Here is a 21,483-nt window from a genome sequence, read left to right as displayed (position 1 = left end):
ATTTATTAAAATTGGAGAAAGATCTTTGTTCCAGCATTGCCTAATGTGCCCATGCCTCTCGTAATTGGGGAAGTTGCTGAAGCTCTAGGAGTTAAAGCCTTTCATATATGAGTGATTAAGTGTGTTATGTCATACTGAAAATAAATACTAAGGACAAGTTTTTCATATAACTTATATTAAAAAGTGGTTAATGCCACACAGAATTATAACATATGAAAAGCTACTTTTAAAAGTACTGATAACTGCAAAGTTGTCAGAAGGAAACAATGTGATCATTAAAATCCTGTTCCTTAACTAAGCATGTTGTGCTGTGTGACCTACACTGTTAGACAGCTGCAAACTGTTTTCAACTGGCTGTAAATTATTTGCCTTGTGGAATAAAAATCAGACTCCCATCAGTTTGTTCCACTGATTCTACAAGGCCTTGCTCTTGTTCTCTCCCCAAAGAGCTGTTACTTCCTTTGGTGAGCACTCAAAATGGTGAAAGTGAGCTATTTGTTGCACCACTGCCCATGTTCTGGTGGAGGTCTAGAGGACTTGACTCTGTGAACAACGCCTGTGTTCATGATACCACGTAACCACAACAGGGGCTTTTAATGTAATATAATCTAGTTTCTTCGAACTGACTGACAAGAAAATGCTTTCTGCCACAAATACAAGTATCTTTCCAAAAAGTCTTATTTGTGCTAGAAATCGGTTCCTCACAACACCTTTGACCCTCTGCAGGGAATACACGGTTGTGTTTTGTTACTGGACTCACTCAACAACAGTGCTTGACTTTCCTGGGTCGTGCAGCATCTGTCTGTTATGCTACGGGAAGAGAACCATGCCCACCACCAGGAAGCTGAGACATCTTACCTTGGGACACTGGGAGGAGCCCGCGTCGGCCGGGATGGAACTTGGGGAGGTCCTCCATGGGCTTCACCACCACTTGAAAATGGTGGCAACGGTCCTGGGCGGAACGGGACCGGGGGAGCCCCTGACTGAGGGCCTGGAGATGGGATTGCAGGAGCGGGTCCTCGGCCAGATAAAGGTCTGGTTGGGGGATTATTTAATGTAGGCCTCCTCTGAGTTGAGGGGCTTGGAGGAGGTGATCTAGTGAAATACCAGAGATTGAAGATGTTTGCTACAGTGCGAATATTTATTTAAAAAAAAAAAAAAAAAGTTAAAATATTTTTTTTTCTTTGCACCCCCTTTGCTGCCAGTTTCAGACCTATATGTATGTCTAACACATACCATTCCCATAGACAGCACGCTCTGAGATAGAAGAAATGGAAATACAGTCAAGGAGCTAATATGTAATGGATTGAAATGCTAGAATTCTAACAGTGTTGTATGAAAAGGATTTGCTAGGACATGCAGCCTGAAGGACTGAAGTTTAATAAAAGCTTGCAAGAAAAAGCCCTGTGAATACACAGTTGGGGTTAGATTGCAGAGACAGGTGGGATTTCTTCAATAAAGGAATCAAAACAGTATTTGGTGGCAGAAGTGGCTGCTATTTGAAGCATCAGACAAGCTGTAAATCCAACATAAAGTATTCTAGCAGACAAATGTCTTGTCTGGTGTTTATATGCATACCCATAGAATGTGTATATGTGGAAAAAGGTTTTTAAAAAATAAACACGTAAATGGGGACGTGCAGCATGCATGCAGGTTCGCGTCTGCTCCGGAGCACAGTATCTGGATTTCTCGATTTGGCCTCCAGCTAGTGTAACATGGTAGCACACAAAGCTCCTGGCACTTTAGGTAAAATGCAGCTCACTGAAACTAGAACTAGAAGCAGATTTTTCTCCTAGCCGGGCTTGAACAGAATACAGGATGCTGGGAAAAAGGCTGATGGCTTTACTAGCAAGAGCTCATGCGTGTGTCTGTCTTGTGTCAGGTATTCTAAGCAGCATGCAAGAAAATAAATCCGCATGTTCTTTATCTTAATGTACTCTAAGCAGCTCAAAATAGCGTCAAAATAATACCAAGATGTCTGATTTCCCTCACAAGTGTCATTAAGACCTGCCCAAAACACAGGTAAGAAGGGAGGTGCCAATGCTAATAACGTCTGCCAGTCCTAAATTTCATTGCAAAGCAAATGAAGAACCTCACCTGCGGGCCTGCTGAAGCCAAGAGTCATCTACAGGAGGTGGTGCAGGGGTTGACACAGTGCTAGTGCTGATATCGCCAATGATTGCTAGGGCTTCCTTTAGAGCTTGGTACATGCGAAGCATTTCATCTCGCCTCTGTGCCTGCTCAGCTGATTCCTCCATTAGAGTATTTTGGTCCTCAGAAGAATACAAGTGAGCCAGGAGCTCAGCGTTGATAAATTCTTTCACCTATTTCATTGCACAAAACAAATGCACAAATAAACAACAAGAAAAATCGAAAATAGAGCATTGAACAAGTACAGTGGGTGACCCACAGAACCAGGAGACAGACCTATCTAAATTGAAGCAGTTTTTCCCACTGCTTTGTTTACATTGAGTCTTGGTCGTGCAGCTTTTTGTTAGGTCTAGTGAGGGACTCAAAAATGCTGAACTCAGAATGATCTGATGGTGCAGCAGCCTGGGGGGGGAGCTGAGACCCAGGGAAAGGCTGGCATACAGCTGGGCAGAGCAGCTGGAAAGGGATGGACTGGACATTTTAGCAGCTGTCTGCACGTAGATGGGTTTAAAACAATTACAGAGCTACATTTTGAGATCGCTACTCACATCTGAGAATCAGACAGTTTTGTGCAGTCCCTCCACAATGAACTACGGACTTTTTTTCTGTCTTGGAAACATCAGACATGGTTGGAGTTAACACTGGTCTTTGTCTCTAACACTTTACAGCATCTCTGTCAATTATTTTCTTAGCAATGATATACCTTGCTGTAAATCTCTTCATCTGCTGGAGATGCTCTTCATCTCCAGCAATTTTGCCAGATTCTAAATATCCCATGCACACACATTCAAGCTGAAGGAAGAAGTCTCCAAATAATCTAATTCAATATATTGATTTCGTGCTGTGCCTGCCCCAGTTACGGAAACCAGGGCCACAATAAGATAAAAAGCTAGAGGTGTTCTGATTAAATAAGACTTTGGTAAATAGACCAACTGCTGACCTACTAAATCCTTGATTTGAGCCTTTTGTCGCTGTTCTGATCTATGTCTCATTTGGTTTTTTTGCTCTCTAAAGGGTTTGGAGTTGTTTTGAGCTGGAGATACTGGGAATACATTCCCAAGATTCTGATTACATAAACCTGAGTTCCATTTGCACATGGGTTTGTGCTAGTCAGCTACAATGATATAAATCCTGATGAGTCTATGGCAACGTTTGCATTCATATGAGGTCAGCTGTGCAAATTGTGCAGGACGGTGAGCAGAAGGTCGGGACAGATCTTACAGGGAAACAAACCCATATTGACTGAGCTTGGCTGTCATTTCCCATTCATATATGATAAGAGATGCTCAAAGTCTTAGCAGAGCCTGCAAAACTTTTTCATGAGTCTCATGCTGTTTTCCAGTAGATGGTACTGATCAAGAGCCAGAGTACACTACTTTCCTCATGATTGCCAAAGACTCCGCATTAAAAACAGATATCACAGTTAAACAGCATCACATTCTACTTGATGAAATGAGCATTTTAATGGCAACACTTCAAAAAAAAAAAAAAAAAGAAGTCCTAAAATTAGATTAAGGCCAGAGCTGATTGTAAAAGCATTGCTAAACCGCAAGTATCTCTTTGGAAAAAAATAAAAAAATCCTGTGATGTTTATCATGAGATCCCTGCCTGCCACTAGCACAAACTCAAGAAACTCGCTGCACTCTTCTGAAAAGGAAGACTACTGTATTAAGACTGGTTCTTGAATCAACCTCCTTCCTTTACTAGATAGAGGAAGGTCTTCCTAAATAGCCACTTTCTCTGGCTTGGGAAAGGAAGAGAAAGTGACACTTTATGAGCCTTTGCCTTTTTATAAAACAGAAACATTCACCACAATGTTTTAAAATGTTTTCCCTTACAGACTTCAAACCAACAGTCAAAGCTGAATCACAGCCAGCATCCAGAACACCCATACTGCAAAGCCTGCCCTGTCCCTCCAGAATGGGGTAAGATGGGCTTGCAAAGAACTCTGATTTATCAGTGGGCAGACTGCAAGCAGCAGAAAAGTCTCAGAAAATTAATTCCTTAAGGTTGGTAGTAACAAGAACTCCTGAGTTTTCCTGCTCAGCTGAGATGAATATTAGCACTGGCTATAGAGCATGTATTACCTACTCCAAGACCACCCCTCTTGAATAATCTGCAATGCCTAGGCATCAAGAACTAATGGTGAGAACTCTGAAATGTGTGTTTTGTTTGTGCATGTTTGAATTTCTAATGGTAACTCAATGCAATTCCATGCGGTGAATGTATTTTCTTTTAGGGTAATCAACATCCACCCCTAAGGGAAGAATAAGGGATGCATTTGGAATACAACGATCTAAGTTTAGGCCTCAAAACATGCTTAGGGACATCATCTAATTATTTGCTGTATGTTGAGTTTGAATTTGATACTTCCTCTGAATTGAAAGTGCTCATTTACAGGCCCACAAAGTGGAAAGGAAGTTCTAGGAGGACTTGGGAGGTAACAATTGTCATGGAAACAAATTCCTTGGGATCAATCTGTATCCAGACTTTTGAAGGCAATAGAAAGTACAGACTATTATCAGCCAGAGGAAGAGAAGATATTTTCTCTTAACTCCAAGTGAGTAGGTTGGACTCCTGAAGGCTCCAAGGAGCACACGCACTACTTAATGGGACCCACCTTCCCTCACAGCTGCATTTCTTTCCAGGTCTTTGAACAACTTTTTGACCTGCTTTAGCAATCTTAATTCAAGCATTCCTTTCTCTTTTTAATAGCTCTGCTTTTTGAAAAATTCCTATTTTAGTTATTATATTTAATGTGGTATTTACTGCCTATGCTGCAAAGAAAAAAAAAAGTGCATTAAAGTTTTCAGTCTCGTTCTTTACAGTCTTTTAAAAACTTTTGACTCTTTGCCATGAATTTAAATTCTAGGATTGAGGCCTGGTTGTCAGATCACTAGCAAGTCCAAACACAGCTATGGACTATGAGGTCAACTGAAAGGTGGATGATGTGGTAAGTATGCTGTTTCTATGTGCCACTGTCAGCCAGCATGGCAGGTTTCTACCAAGGTAACAGTTGATGAGATTGCAAGTACAAAATCTTCTGAGTAAAGCAAGCACTTCTGAGACCCTTAAACTATTCCATATGAGGAGGTGAGTGGCAGAAAATTTAATGTAAACTTTCAAAAGGAGCTGCTCACCAACTCTGCAGTTCATGAAATGAGAGCTGAAAAACAGCCCTTTTAAAAGGCACTGAAGTTGTGCTAAGTGGAAGAAGCAAGTTGCTAGCTATGACCTGGAAAGAGCCGAGGGAATACGCTCACCTTATAAATTCTAGACCACGTCAGATTTCAGGTGGAGAAAAAAAATAGGCAGCTCCATTGTTCCCGTGCTCTTCTGCAAAACCTCACCCATGACTGGAACATAATTTGGAGTCTGACTTCCCTAAACTTACAAGAATTCAACAGAGTATCTCTTGTCCTCTTGCAAAAATTCTACTCGTATTGTCTTTCCCTGGAACTGCCAATGAAATTTCCTGTCCAGCCACCTACCTCTTAGGTGAAACACAAATTCTACAGGGCTAATGAAATTCATCAGCGTAAAAACAGAGGTGACTTCAAGTCGAGAGAAAAATCCTTTCTTCCCAGATTTGTGTAACAACACGCTTGTATTTGTAACAACTGATTGGCAAAGGTACTACCCATAACTAACAGGAACTGTGCGCTCCACATTAATTCTTATGGCAGCAATGGCTCTAATAGCCAGCTCAGTTCAACAAGGTCCATTCAGTACTCCGCCAAAAAGGAAAGGCTGAGATTCTAGCACAGTGGAAAAACAATGATATTTCAAAGCCATTTCTTTAATCAAATAATCTTCAGATCTAAGAAAGACACACACAATAAATCAAACAACCACATCTGCTTATCTAAACAACGGTGTCCAAGGCTTCTAGATTTATTCCTTGAAAATGGTATTCAGAAAATATAAAGAAACCCAAATAAAATAAGAACTGCTTTAAGAAACTGTGACAAAGGACTACTGAAACTGAGACTGAAAATCAAGGAAGCACTGCTCCACTCCTCTCACAGACTGCCTAGATGGAGCTCCCAACCCCCTTTTCCCTGCTATATCAATAACAGGGCAGAAAAAAAAGGATCTTTAATTTACCTTTAAATAATAACATATTCTGATTAAGACATGAATTCCATCTTCAGCATGCTGGAATTAGCACTCAGGGCACTGTGCCAACTTTCAGAAGGCTGCGGGACTTTGTGCTACTGAAGAAGAAAGGAGTATTTTGTTTTGGAGCGTGACATTTATGGGATCGTGTTCTTCTCCTCAGTTTGTACTGTTGTTGCTGTCTGTTCAAGAGGTATGTTTGTACATGTGCAAGAGATTTAACAGACGTTGAAGTAGTCTAGAATCATGGCTGTTACTTACATTATTGATCATAAGGTGCATGATTGTTTTCGGTATCAAATCTCGGATACATTTGTTGATAATAGACATGTAGGAATCCACCAGATTTCGAATTGTCTCCACCTGTCTCTCCAATTGGGGGTCCATTGAAAAATTGTCCGCTTGGCCATTCTCATCATTTTCAGTCTGCATGGAAGAAGAAAGGAAAAATCAAATATTTCAGATTACAGCAAACTGGAAATATACTGGGGGAAAAAATAGACTTACAACGTAGTAAACCAGTAACGCAACTCACACAAAGAACGTCTGGAGGTTTTCAGGTGAAGATGTATGAAGGTAAATGACACCCCAAGATACTATTTCAGATCACCGGCAGCAATGTTTAATGTCAAATCTTTTACCATCCAGATCCAGCCTGCCTGACTCATGCAACGCTGTAAGTCTGGATATTGAATTTTACCCTCTTATGGGGACAAAACTTCCTTGTTACCCAAAGCTGACTCAATTGTGACAAATTCTGCATTTCAGTCTCAGACTTGTTAGATGTGAATAGCACCTATCTAAACAAAGGATTTTTTATGAAGGATAACAGCAAAAACATCATTGGTTCCAATGCTCATAACACAAGCTGGTTTATATATTAGAGATCTCTTTTCCATTGGACAGAAAAAAACCTTCTTTGTATGTAAATAGGTGACCTAATTAAAGAAAATACAAGGAATTTTAACTGGAAGCTAAAAGGTATGCACTTTGCTTTGGTCTGGCCTGTACAAACACAAGAAAACTGAGCAGTAAAAAGAACAATATCCCTTTGACAAAAATCACACTGCTTTCTGAGGCTCAAAGACGCCAAAAGAAAGGAATTTCAACCTGTGAAGTAAAAGGGCAATGTCCTTTCCACAGACTCTGACACATAATAGTTCTCCCTGAAAACTAAGACAGCGAGCACTTCAGCCATGCTAGCATGAACTAAAATCCAAACCTGTTCTGTGGATAGCATGAGGAAACAGTAATTACTTGCAAAAATTAATAAACTATAATAGAAACTAGTTATATACCAGCCAGATATCACTACCAGCACAATTCCACTGACAACATAGCACTGAGCTAAACTTTGCACATCAGCAGTCCTTTACAGACTCCTCCATCAGTTGCAATTGGTAGCCAACCTGTTAGCAAAAGCCCATTGGAGCTGGAAAGAGGCCTCTCCTTGCACAAAACGCTGAGCCACAATTACCCTGAACCTGATTTGGAATACTTTCTTGTGTATACCAACTACAGTTTGTCCATGCATTCTTACTTCTGCTGCTGCTGGTTTATTTTTTTCTTTCTCCCTGTTTAAAAGATAGATTACAGTAAGACTCTTAGCTTGCTAAGCAGCGAAGTGACAGATGTTTATCATTATCCTCATCAAGAGAATGTAAAGTGAAAATAGTAATTAGTCTCTGATCTTAAAGTCAAAGAGTGATACGTCTGCAAACATTTAACCTTCTATATACAGGCACACAGGTGATATTTACAGAGAGTGAGTAATACTTCAGGAGTCCATGTCTTGTTTGAAACTGTAATGGAGCTGATTTTATACTGTTGATTTGTTTTCTCTAAAAATTAAAAAGTAATTTACTTTTTAATAAATTACCTTCAGTAATTTATTACAAAAGCTCTTGACCATAGCATTCCTACTGACCGGCCATCCCAACTGAAGGCTTCTAGTGCCAGCAAGCACTTTGATGCAAGTGTTGGCATCACACCCCACACAATGGAGATGTTTGCTTCTAGCAGCTTTCCCTGTTACTGCAATGCACCTACGAACGTCATCAGGCTTTTCTCAGTGCCAAGAGCAGCACTTGAGAACAAGGGTGCTTGTTAATGCTGGGCATCATAACAAGATAGAAGTGATGGACGCACCGCATTCCATTTTCATTCCATTCTTCCAGAATGGTTGGGTTTCTGCCAGAGCATCATGGTGACTCTAACTCCAGCTCCAGACACCCTTCAGCCCACTGCACGCCATCTGCATTCTGAAAAAGCATTCTCAAGTCTCCGAGTAACAGCAGTGTTTTGCACACACTGCACAGCATGCTGGCAGAAACTGGAATGTAGGCCAAGAGGTGTCAGCATACTGAGCAGAAAAGGAAGAAGCCTAGAAATGGGTTTCTGTGCCTCTATTCCCAAGGGTCAGGGCAGCCACCATCCCCTTTCAGTGCTCATCACCCACAACTTGTTAATCCCAATGGCAAAGCTTTAGGTGCCAGCATCAACACAACTATAGTCATTTTAGGAGCTTTTTGAAGCCTACAGCAAAGAAATGATGGAATAAATGAGAGCTAAAAATCAAGTAAAGAAAATGAGATTCGCCCATGGAAAGTGAAATTGAATATCAGATGAAAATACACAAAGCTAGATATAAGAAATAGGAGAAAAAATACATAGAAGAAGGTAACGTGGAAACCAGGATGCTGCTTTCATTTACACATTGGACACATTGCCACAGAGAGTAAAGAGACAGTCCTTCCTTTCAAAGTTCTCCATATTTGAAGGAATGAAAATAATCTCTCTTCCTTCAGCTCTGCAGAAGGTCTCACCTTTCATAAGCTGCCTTACGATCCTTGCAGGACAAGCTGGCAGTGAAACACCGAATACACAGCATTGCTACTGTATTACAACCACTCTTCTGTACTAAAAACATATTAGGATTAATTAAAGCGTCACACAAGAGATAACTGAAAACTGCATGTGAAATTCAAACCCCTTAAGTTTGTGGGAATTTTACTGTTAGCTGCAGTGGGAAAAGGATTTCACCCTACGGATGCATTTTGACCAGAAAAGTTATCAGTCTTCTCTAGACTGTAAACTCCTTGATGCAAGAGGAAAGATTTAATGTGGTGCAAAGGGAAGGAGGCACGAGTAATTACACGCAATCCAAAAAAAGGAACAGTACCTCAGAACAACAGGATAATTTTTCTGATTGGGGGAATTATAAGACTGTTGAAGAGTGTCTCCAGAAATATCCAAGAGAACTAATTCCTTCTGAAATTCACAGTAAAGCAGGGCAATACACTGAAAACAGTCCTGAGCTGGCCACACAGAGAGCAATACTTCTAATTTCCATGATTTCATTACATTCAGGGCAGCTGCCAGCATATTTAAGAATGTCTTGTATAACATTCCTGATGTCAGTTCCAAGAAGGAGCATTTGTCTAGCATTTTCATTAGAACAGTGTATCAACCAATTTTGTGTAATCAAAAAGGCATTCAATTAAAAATGACTGAGGGGAAGCAGATTTGAAGGTGACTGATGAAAGGGTAAAATCCAAAGCAGCAGCAAAGCAATAGTCCGCGTGCTACAAAATGAATCCATGGCTGCTGTGAGAAACCAGTCATTTAAAAACGACTTTCATATCTTTCATTTACAGATGCAAGCTCATAACAACAACCACCTGAAAAGGAATTATTCCCTCCAGTTCATATTTATGTTTGAATTCATAACTGCTGAACACATAATCTGCTTTTATCTTCTCTTGTCCAAGCAGGATTTTTCTTTAATGCAGCACCACTCAGAAAGTTGCATTTGTCCTAAAGCCCCCTGCTTTCTCTCAAGTCTTTTCAACTGATTCTTGATATTCTCTCTTTGGTGCCGTCTGATGCTGTATATGCAATGTAGCTAATATGCCCTCAGCTGCACACAGCGTGGCTTTTGCCAGAGGACTTCTGAAACCACATGACAGCTTCACGCAGGGAGGTTTTCTTACTGGAAGGAACCACAAGTAAATGACAATACATTGCTGTTGTGTATGTACAACAAAGCAAGCAGCAGAAAAAGAACATTTCCTGGGTAGCTTGGAAGCTGTCCTTTCCCCTCAGAGAGGGTAACTGCCACTCTCTTCATGCTTTCAGCATCTCCTGACTGTGAGTCGCTGCTGCCTTTCCTGAGCCACCCACAGGCTGCCCCTTTCAGCAGCGCTGCCTTCATTTGCAGCCCCGTGCTGCTCCACACGCAGCTTACGATCCAGGTTTCCCTTGCACCTGGTCTGTCTCACTTCACACCCATGCAGAAGATCGCCAGTTCAATTTGATTCAGAAGCATTTAACTATCTGGATTAGTTTAAACAATCGTCTACTTGGATTCTTCTTTGTGGTTGCAGACATTGTATAGCACAGACCACGAGCTAAAACGTTCTGCTGAATCCACATACTGGTCCCCAGATATTTCCATAACTTTAATGATCCCAAACGTTCAAAATCTACACTAGGCTCTCCCTGCCTCCTTTAATCAAGAATCTGATTTGAAACCATGAGACTGAAAGGAATGATGTATTACCAGAACTCTGACACATCCGGAGTAACTTTTGTCTTCTAGTTTGCAAGCCTTTAGGGTAGTTTTTGTAAACTTCAGCCATTTTTCAGCTTAGTGCAGCTGAAGGAAGTTCTTCTAGACTTAAAACCAAGAGGCAGGGAATGAAGGCAGGTCTCCTCCTGGTAAGACTGTGAAACAAAGCACTTGACAAAAAGATACAAGGAACAACCAACGAGGATGTCGAGTAATCACATCAAGTCGGTCCAATTTCCTTTTAGAGCAGAGATTTGGATCTTATGGGCATAAAGTCAGATGCCACATATTTCAGACTTCAGCAAAGCTTTTTGACACTATTATGACGTTTTCATAAAAGGAAGTGTGCTCCCTTTGCAATTACTGGATTGGGTGCACATTTCCATAGAAAAGCTGTCAGTGGCTCGCTGTCAAACTGGAAAAGTTTATAAAGGGCACTTCATATGGGATGTGTTAGTTAATGTGGTTATTAATGCTTTAATGCTCAGGATGGTGGGTTACAGCCCATGCTTATTACACTTACAGATGAGAAGAAACTTGAGGGAATGCAAATATGTTAGATGACAGGACCAGAATTCACAATGATCTAGAGAAACAGTTTAAAATCTAAATGAAACCCATTATGAATAGAAAATATTTGACTTAGGAATAAATCAGTTATAAACACACAGCATGAGAATGGCCACTTAAGTAGCTCTTCCGCAGAAAGGGAACTGCATCTGCAGTGGAACATAAACAGAATATTAGTCAACAATGTCCTGCTATTATGAAATCAGTACAAGAATTATATATCCAAGTTCATTTGTTACAATATCAGAAATTTGCAGCACATTTTAAGAGTGGTTGGAGGAAACAGAGGAGCAGAAATCCTGCTTTGAGGCAGGGGAAAGAGCTGGACAACCTCTTGCAGCCCTTCCATTGGGTGACACTGGGTGCAAAGCAGCATGAAATTATGAGCTGGCAACGCTGCAACAGGAAAGAGCGTTTCTGACAATACAAAAAAACAACAGCGGTATCTTCTACTCTACTGTTTGTTCTTTACAAAAACCAAGTAAATAAAAAACAAAAAGCTAAAGCATCGCCACAAATAGTAATCTCCCCTCAAAGAATCTGTGCTCCAATTTCACCATTTGCTGCCATGTACATCGCTAACACAAAGAACTTTTACATAACCCTCCCTGCACTGCAAGTTTTGAGTCCGGGCCAACAGCTGCCTCATGCCTTTCAGAACAGGCTGCTGGACAAGCAAAAGCAGAAAGAGGCTGGCATAAGGAAAACAGCACCTTTGTTTATAAAACAAATACTACTTTGGAATTTGCAAACTTTTCAGTCAAAGAATTTCCTTGTCATAACAACAGATGAAGTGCCTCATATTTATGGGAGCACATTAGAAAAGAAATACATAGATGGGAGATATCATTGATGTAGCATTTGCCATTATTTTAGTGCAGAAGAAGGTCAATGGGCTTTGTGAAGTCTCAAATGGAAGCGAGTTACCCAGGAACTCAAATCATGATAAAGACTCCAAATGTGATGATCAGCTCAGAAGATGTAACTGTGCTTTTGTAACATGGCACATGAAGCAAACCTCAAAGGCAGTAGCCTAAAGCAGCACTGGACTTATCTGTAAAGAGAGCAGAATCAAGAGAGGTTGCTGTTGGAGGATGCAATCAATGGGTGCAGGCATCAGCCAGATACGAAGATTAGGGCTGTTGGTGGTGGTTTGTAGTTCTGCCCAGAACAGAAACAAATAGAAATCCTGCAGCTTCTACCAGAGAAGATGGCACTTACAGCACTGATCAGAGGAGTAGTAAGAGTCCTCATGAAGACTGAAATTAACACCTTGCCATCCATCTTCATTATATTTTCCTCCTTACCAAAACTGTTCTTAAACGACTGTTCCCCAAACGTTGGCAGAAATGATTGATACTCAGGACTTTTGCTTAGCAGTATCCATGCAACACAGGATGACTAACAAAGCTTTCCTTGTTCCAGCAACAGTGCATCAGCTTTGGCTGGAGGACTGCACTACCTCATGGGGTTAGAAAAAGGCACAGTAAGTGTGCAGTGTGTGGATGGTGCATTGGTGAGGGCAAATCTTGAAAAATATTTTGCCCCAAATTATGCATTTAAAACATAGTTTATTGTGCCTGTGTGTATAGAAGAGTTGTGTGCTTTTCACAAATGTGGTCATTGTAGAGGTAGAAGAGAGAACAATAAGAATAAAAACCACAATTTTATTCCTAGATCTTGTACCGAGTGCCTATTCCATGGTCTTCCTTCATTTCTCCCAGCCTTCTAGGCTGGTTTAAATGAATCTGCATACAGAGAGAAGCAGGGCAGAATGTATATCTCCTTGCACCCTGGAAGGGAAGGGCTTGGGGGAGGCCTCGCAGTGGAGGAGCTCTGTACAGTATCCAATGCAGGGACCCTATAAATTACAGCCTCGCCTTTCATTTATAGCTGATCTAATGCAATGTGTCACCTAGAACTGCACTTTTTTCCATAATTGATGATGTCTAGGAAAATATTCTGAAACTCCCCACTGATAAGCACCTAGACAAAATTGTTTCCTCTCTGAGAGTTTCCTCTCTGAGAGGCAAAAGAGGATGTTGAACTGTTCTCACCCCCATGTCCCCCGAGTCATGAGAAGTACCAGAGCTGTCTCCTGGGCCAGACTAAGCCCTGCTTCACCACAAACCCAGTGCAGTACCGACAAATGATCTCCATAGTAAATGATGCAAATAAGAAATGTCAGCATGTTCCAAAATTCCTCACTTAATCTTATTGCCAGTTGTATAGTCTGGATAATCAGTAAATAAATTCCTCTAACTTTGCTCAAATCCTTGGGGGCTGAAAACACAGAGAGTGCTTTCTAATTCATTCTCATTAACCTTCCCAGCTCTAAACAAAGCTATTTCCTACTTTTCTCAGCGTCTGATTTTTCCAACTGGCCTCTGCAACACCTGAGTTAGCCGCAATGATTTCTCACTTGTGATTTCTGTTTTGAGCTGGTATTGTTCTTTCTCCTCACACATATGCTTGCTGGAATAGCACGAATCAGCAAGATTTAAAACCTCTCATTCTCAAGTTTGAAGCCCCTAAAGGGAAATTGCAGTTGTGATGCCAAGGAACACAGTCGTACGTTATTTGACTTTTCCTCAGCCAGGCTGACAGCAGAGGGGGGAGGGAGGGAGGAAGGAAAGGGGAAGGGAGAGGAAGATGGCATTTTAATAGCACCCACACTGATTTCACACAGTTGGATCACTGTGCTCCAGAGCAGCACCATTTCCTTTCCCCTTTGCCTTGCATTCAGTCAATATTACTAAGCCAGACTCTATGGGAAGGATTCTCAATCTTTTTCTCCCAGAGTAGACCACATCTTAGTAGGGAAATCTGTCAAGTAGACACCTCCCTCCCAGGCTAGCTGGCTAGCCCAGCTATTACCCCTCGTTTGTACAGACTATTACCAGCTCAGGCTTTGCACAGACCACCCCACCCGAATCCCAGATGTGACTAAATGGGTCAACATTCCTGCCATGACAAGATGGATTATCCCCTGTTTCTCACCCCAAGTTTCATAGTCTCTGTAGAATCCACACTAATTGGCCATCTGAAAAAAATAATAACCAAGAGCAGGTACGTATTTAATCTAATTGAGCAAGTGAACGTACAAGAAGAACCAGAATCTTACACGGATAATCTACCTTTCCCAGATATTAGTCAGATGTTAGCCAGAGGCATCTTGGCCAAAGTTCTGCTCAAAAGATTCAGGTTGGCAACTTGGGTCCTAGGAATGGGTTTTCCATAAGCGCCCTGTCAGGCAAAGTCACAGTGGTCTATGAGTCCTGGCAGATGCTGTTATGCCAGTAGGGCACTGCTGATTCCCACCATGTAAACTCCCCATTTAAGAAGTCCTTTAACTTTGAAAGTGAAAATTTGAGCTGCAGCATTCCTGTGGCAGAACTGCCTCACAGCAGAACAGGAGAGGAATCTGAAAGCACAGAGAGCTTTACTGAAGTGTAACAAATATCGCTCAGCAAAAGAAATTCACCCATAAAGGAGCACTTGGGTTTCATATGACAGGAACAGAAACTGAACATTACTGGGCAAAATTACTCTCAAGAGAAGAACAGATCTGTGAGCAACTATGCTACCTATAACCCTAGATCAAATTAAATTTGGTACTGCTTTTTGGCGTGGCTTCCATTTTGTATAAATAGGCCCAAACCTTTCTTAGTATTCTACAAAACTAGTAGAAAGTGGAAGATTCTTTTTCTTTCTTCTGAAAAGAAAATCAAATTGTGTTTAAGAGCCAGTGAGATTCTGAACAAATACTTCATAAGATCATGCTCTTGTTGGCAAAAAACAACAAGCTGTAAAGTTTAAACCTGAAATCAGATTGATTTTCTCTATTTGGTGAAGTTTCAGGGCACCAGAGATAGCACCTTGCCCCGAGGGCCAAGCGGACACAGGATGGAGCTGATCGGTACAACGGAGACCATCTGCATTTACTGGTGCTACAACGACCTTAACCTACCGCTTCATCCGTCTATTTCTGCCAGTCAGCTTTGCAGTGACCTGTAGCATGCTGATCAGCAGCAAAAGGTACAGTAAAACCACCTGACTTCTCTGATTGTTTGGCTCCTGCACTGCACCACACACAAGGAACCCTGTTCCTGTGGCAGCGCAATGAAAAGGCAGACTTCCTTCAGACATGGCGCAGTCGCTCACACTCGCACACATAGATTAGAAATTCTTTTGTCAAGAGGTAAAAAAGCTGCCACAACACGAGGGCTCTCCTCTCCCTGTTCAGAGGGTTGCTGGCTGCTGAGCAGAGATGGACAGTCCAACCAGTGGTTTATCACATCACCCCTATATCTAAACAACTTGCAATACAGCTATAGACAAAGTTTCACTCTTCTTCCCTCATGGTTCTATTTTAAAATGTTTTCTGCAATAAAATTACTGTGAGACAGCTAAATCCAAGGGCGGGCGAGGAACTCGAACCCATGGCCTTCTGGCTTAGAGGTGAGACTATTCCAAACGGAGCCAAAGTGACACACACACAATATGCTTTCAAGGTTTCTCGAGAGCTCTGTCATGATTTAAAAACACTGAGTCTTTGTGGTACAAACCACAGCACAGGAAAGAACTGGGGCTCCCTTTTTACTGCTAATTTTAGCTGATGAATTGTTTATAATCTCCTGCAAAATACATACGGCCTTATTCTGCCTTAAGCGAGGAGGGAACAGCCTTTCAAAACTGATTCTTAATTATAGCATTCCCCAGTGCTGGATGGAATGGAGTCAGGTTCCAAAATTGTGTCAGAGTATATGAAGTGATAAAATGAGGATGGGTGAGCTATTTTTAAACACACACAAAGACTTTGAGGTCAAAATCCCTGAATTTATAGCTTTACAGCCATATTAAGGCTCATGGGTTATTAAGACCTGCATGGTGAGACTCAAGCAGCAATTTATTTGAGACACTCTCTGGCTTCAGCACATGTGCTCCCTACCGGTGTGCTGCCAAAGTGGGGCCCCCCAGGGAGCAGCCTTTAAGCACAGATATATTCCCATGTCCACAGGTACTTGGGAGACAAAGGGGATCAGATGCTTCCCTAGCAGTGTACCCCCTCCTCTTCCTCTCTTTTCCCAGGACATTTTGCAAGCCAGAGGCCTGTGCTTCCAGATGGGCAGGAAGCAAGCGGGTCAGAGATAACTCGAGGAACATGAGACAAAAGCACAGGATTTTTCCTTACTCTACCCAGCCTGGAAAGCTAGAACAGCCTGGCCCCACTGACATCCCCTCCTCACAAGCATTACCTGGGGAGGAAGTGCTGCTGCCTTTGCCCCACAGGCTTCTCAGCACTGCCAAGTGATGCTCCTGATCCCAGCCTGACTCGTAGGAGCACTTGGCTATGGAAAAGCTGTTGCCCCCTATACACACATTGGTTTCTTTTCGATCACAGTCCACATACACCATGTCATTTTAGTAAAGGACAAAAGCTACCATTGAGGACAAACAAACAGGACAGAACTTTCATGCTTTACAAGTCAAAATGGAAACAGCTCTGAGGCCCTCTTCCCTACCCTTCGTGACAGTCTACAAAAGCTTTTGCAGTGTCTTCCTCTGGAAGGTGCAACTCATCTTGAGGCCCAAGCAGAGGCAGTAAAGACATCAGGGTTCCAAGGACACTGCAAAATAATGTGCACCACTTACACTGTTCATTTTGTAAATGAAGAAAGGCTTTACAGGAAGCTGTGGCAAAGTGGTGAGCAAAAGAGATGTATTATTTTTGGAAAAGACCAGACGGAGGTTTGGAGCATCAGAGAAAAACAAAAGGTTTTAAGAGCCACTTTCAAGTGAGTATATCCACTTGTCCAAGTTGTGCAGCTGCATTCATCTAAGTATCACCTAAACTTGCCTTTTTTTTCTTTTTTTTTTTCCATTTGGACTTCCAGGTAGTGGCTGAACATAAAATTCTAATGAATTGTAGATGGCCAATGTGAAAATAAAAACATTAGTCAAAACTTAAATTTTTTCTTGACTGCTTATGGATTTGTAAAGCAATAAAAACCACAGTGTTCACCAAACTAAAGCCTAGTAATGAGAAAAAAAGGTTTAGTACAAAAGGACCTAGTGAGCCTTTTAAAAAAGAACCTAGTATTACTGGTTCTGTTATCAGTTAATGTACCCTTAGGTACTGATCAAAAAGGACCTTCTGAAGTAGAATCTGTATTATTAGAAGACTATGATGCACATATTAGCTTCAGAGGTTCTCCCACTTGGAGCAACACTGAAGGGATTCCTTTACTTAAGGAATACCTGCATCTTTTTTACAAATCCATGGATCTATACCATCCTGTAAGCATTAAAGACTCATTCATTCCTGTCCTCCTGAAAACCTTTGCCACATCAAAGTGATGCACTCTGAGGTACTTTTGCTCCTATAGCAAAGGACGTCATTCGTATTTCCCCACAGATGCTCATTATTTATTTGAGAATTGTTACCTTCAGGAATTTGGCCTCATTTGTCTCCAGCTGAAGTCACTAGGCATCTTCCTCCTGAACTCCACCAGCATTTAATCAGACTACAACAAGGGCTTCCTTACGCTGCAGGAAAGGCAAAACCATTTTTAAAGCTTTTCCTATAGGTGCCCTTCTTAAGTTTGATTTCCAGGAATACAGAATTCCTTAACTCTGCTCTGCACCACAAATCATCCTGCAGCTACATCCTGTACAACTGCATCCAACTCTGCTCTCAGTGAAGCCCTTGGAAAAATTCCCACCAAGTTTAATAGTTACGTCCTATTCCCCCCCAGTTCCTAACTAAGGTTAATTTCTTCTCTCCCACTATAAACAGAAATCAGCAGGTATAAAAGTTTTGTCTCATGTGGCACCAAGGCTGTGGAATTTACTCCCATGTGAGAATGGCACAATAAAGTCATTTGTTTAAAAGTAAATTGAAAACATTCCAGTCCTCTCAGGCTTACCACTATTAGCTTTAGTTTCTGCACAGCACTGTAGAATGTCTGGCATCAAAGGCACTTTGTACACTGCACTGTATTGGACACTGTTAGTGGACCATTAATCACTGCAAACAAAGACCCATGCAAACACAGAAAAAGTACTGGTTTTTCACATGAAAAGGTTGACAACACAGTTTTCTAGATACTATGCATTTTAAGATGTGAGGTGTTGACAAGGCATCCTAAAGAGTGCAGATTTTTCAATTGATAATTACATATTCCAAATTAAACAACTCTCATTTGTGCCTAATAGTCTCTAGAATTAGAGAGAAACGTATCTCAGCATAAACTAGCACCTTTAAATTCACAGATGTCTATAAACTCACATGCTTCATTAAACCCCCACACAGATAACATGCATACGTGCACAGGTAATGGTTATGGGTAAGAAAACCTTCAAGGATATAAACTCGTAAACCATGGTTGAAGAAAGCAAAGGCTTATATGAAACATGCATTAATGGAAAAAATAGCCTGAGGGAATATGATTGCATGTTTGGAAGTGCTGGAAGAAGAATCGGAATGCAATCAGTTCCTATAGAAATGCAAAAATCTGAGAGAAAACCAGTTCATGGCCGGGCAAGAAGCAAATAAGGAAAGCCCATGGTCTGGAACCACAGGCTGTACTTCAGGGTGCAACTTACTGATGAGATCAAAGGAAAAAAATGCTGCTATATCACAAGAGTGTGAATTACTGCGTTCAGCTCCTCATCATTGCCATAGGCAGTTTCTTCCCATCCAGAGCAAGAGAAAATCTGAGTCAGCAGCCCCAAAGATTGTTATATATCATGAAGATTTTCATTGAGTTTCTCAAAGCAAAGTATTTTGTCTCTCAAGGAGAAAAGCTGTTGTATTCTTCTACCAACTGTCCCAGGTGAAACACAATCCACAGTGCAAGGAAATACAGGTCTAAGTGTAATGGCTGCAAAGCTTTGGAACATAATTTTAAAGACAGGCATACCAAAATAAACAAATAAACAAACAAGCAAGACATCAGACTCAATCAGTCAACTGATGTTTTGGAAATTTTACAGATCTTAGTTTCAGTAGAGTTATAAGCGATATCTTTAGAAGACTGCTCATTGAGTTTGTTAGGATGGGTATTAATGAAAAGAATGGTAGTCATAAAGTAACAGATAGGTACACGGCAGCATGGCAGGAAGAACTAGCAGCCTTAAAGGGTTTCATCATCGAAGTGTCCAACAGATAGTCCAGCTGGAAGAAAACAGCATGAACTTGCCGGGTAATGTTGTTTCTGCCCATAACACACGACTGAGGTACTGTCAGTACAGTGGACAACAGAAAGGTGTCCTGCAGGACACGGTAATGTCAAGGACTGGAAAAACAGAAGCAGGATTAAATACAAGTTACACAATGGCAGACTAATGACAGCTGCTGTGCTGGACTGAGGTTCATCAGCTAGCAGTAATAAAAGAAATCCTGAGCACCTTTAACAAAGCATCAAGCAATTCTAAGGCAATACTATCACACGGCCACAAAAAGGGTGAACGCGTTTGCCTCTGTTATGAGCAATGCAGGTCCAAGAATGGAAACATCTTTTTTTACAGTACAGGTGTTATCATCTCCAGATCACTGAGGGAGGAGGTTATATGCCATCTGGTGAAAGATAACATTCTATATCTCCCTTGATTCCAGAGATGCTGCATACTTCACTAATAGTCAAATGAAACTGAGTGGCCAGAACAACAGGATTTTATTGCAATTGCACCGAAGCTGCTTTTCAGCATCTATAGGATAGAGCACTGCAGTTTTCAAGAGGGCTAGACAGTTAAATTGAAATATTTCTGCATCTTATATGAACTGTATAGCCTTTTTCCTTCCTCCCTCACAGGGTTCTTGTCCATGTTCCAAAGCATGCGCCCTGGTCTCAGAGCTGGAACAGGCTCTGCATCAGCACTCCCATTAAGCAGGAGAGTATATCTGGGAGGAAAGAGTGAGGATATTTGATTAGTGGTCTCGGAAAATTCCCAGGTACACACTGATCATCCCAAAGCTGCTCCTGCTGCTCACGGAGCCTGGGAAAAGATGAATGTGGCCTTTGGAAAAGACCTCTCTTAAAAACCCACTGGGCATGGAGATTGTTTTTTGATCACTTCCTTCAGGGAGGGCTGGAGAATGACTGCATGTTCCACAGGTCTGTGAAGAGTGATTTAGAGAGCCTGATGAGACTAGAGGAGAGAAATGGTATAAGAAAACAATTTCTGCCCTTCCGGGAATGATTTTTTTTCCATTATTGTCTCAAAACTGGAATATCAGTCCTGCGTATCTTCACCTTCTTCTTCACGTGGAGGAGAGGGACCAGGCTGTAAGAAAGAGTGACCTGAATGGCAAAAGGAGCAAACAAACTGTCACTGCCCGTACAAGAAGCTGGTCCCACAGGCTGACTTGGCACCTTCTGTCACCCTTCCTAAGCCTTAATCCAATTTGGTAAGAGCACATGTTGTTTGTGAGAAAAGAGCAGACTGCTGAGAAGGCAGCTAAAGAGCTGATGAAAGATACTGATGCTGCCATTACCATATAGGTTGCTGGTTACAGCTTTCTTGCAATGGAGAGGGGGAGGAAAAACTTCATGTGAGACCCTAAAATTAACTTTTGAATTACTAAAAGCACATTGGGCTAAGCCTTCAGTAATGAGCATCAGGTATGATGCAATCAACACATCAACAGCTAACCTCGTGTAGCAGAAGGATGCCTTAGAGTTATCAAATGACACGCTGGAGAATCTGCTACTCCAACTAACTCTCTGTATGTGTCAGGAGAACTTTTGGGGTGTTTATCAGAAGGGGAATAGTAGAAAGGGGTGAGAGAGAGGTGAACTCCTTAAAATATAATTTATTTTCTGGCTACCTTCCTTTCATAAGGGGAAAAAAAAAGTTCAGCTTAAATTACAGGCATGCAGGCAAGCTCTTTCAGCCCCAGAAATTCATCCTACATGTTGATTAATAGTCAAACTATTACAGCTTTAACATGAAAAATGGGAAAGGCTTCAACTGAAGACTGCCTGTAGCTAATGATGCAGTGGAATGAACATTTTCGTTCCAGCTAAACCATTCCTGTTCCTGTAAAAATAAAGAAATCCAATCCTGGG

The 21,483-nt window shown here is 41.4% G+C and overlaps 1 protein-coding gene across 7 annotated transcripts in view; it reads right to left on the bottom strand.

Moving 5' to 3' along the window:
- The window catches only part of DNM3 (dynamin 3), a 166,941-nt gene that overhangs the window by 17,720 nt on the left and 127,738 nt on the right, over window positions 1-21,483 (bottom strand). For all 7 annotated transcript variants that reach the window (XM_042819179.1, XM_042819180.1, XM_042819181.1 and 4 more), the window contains 3 exons: window positions 6,532-6,696; window positions 2,098-2,324; window positions 859-1,095 (listed from right to left, as the gene is read on the bottom strand). In XM_042819179.1, the coding sequence (XP_042675113.1) occupies window positions 859-1,095; window positions 2,098-2,324; window positions 6,532-6,696 (629 nt within the window). The remainder of the gene's footprint in view (window positions 1-858; window positions 1,096-2,097; window positions 2,325-6,531; window positions 6,697-21,483) is intronic.

Source organism: Centrocercus urophasianus, unplaced genomic scaffold, assembly GCF_019232065.1.
Source record: "Centrocercus urophasianus isolate 14NV4802_14NV808 unplaced genomic scaffold, USGS_Curo_1.0 seq_18, whole genome shotgun sequence".
In the NCBI taxonomy this organism is placed as follows: Eukaryota; Metazoa; Chordata; class Aves; order Galliformes; family Phasianidae; genus Centrocercus; species Centrocercus urophasianus.
This window is presented reverse-complemented; position numbering and strand designations above follow the sequence as displayed.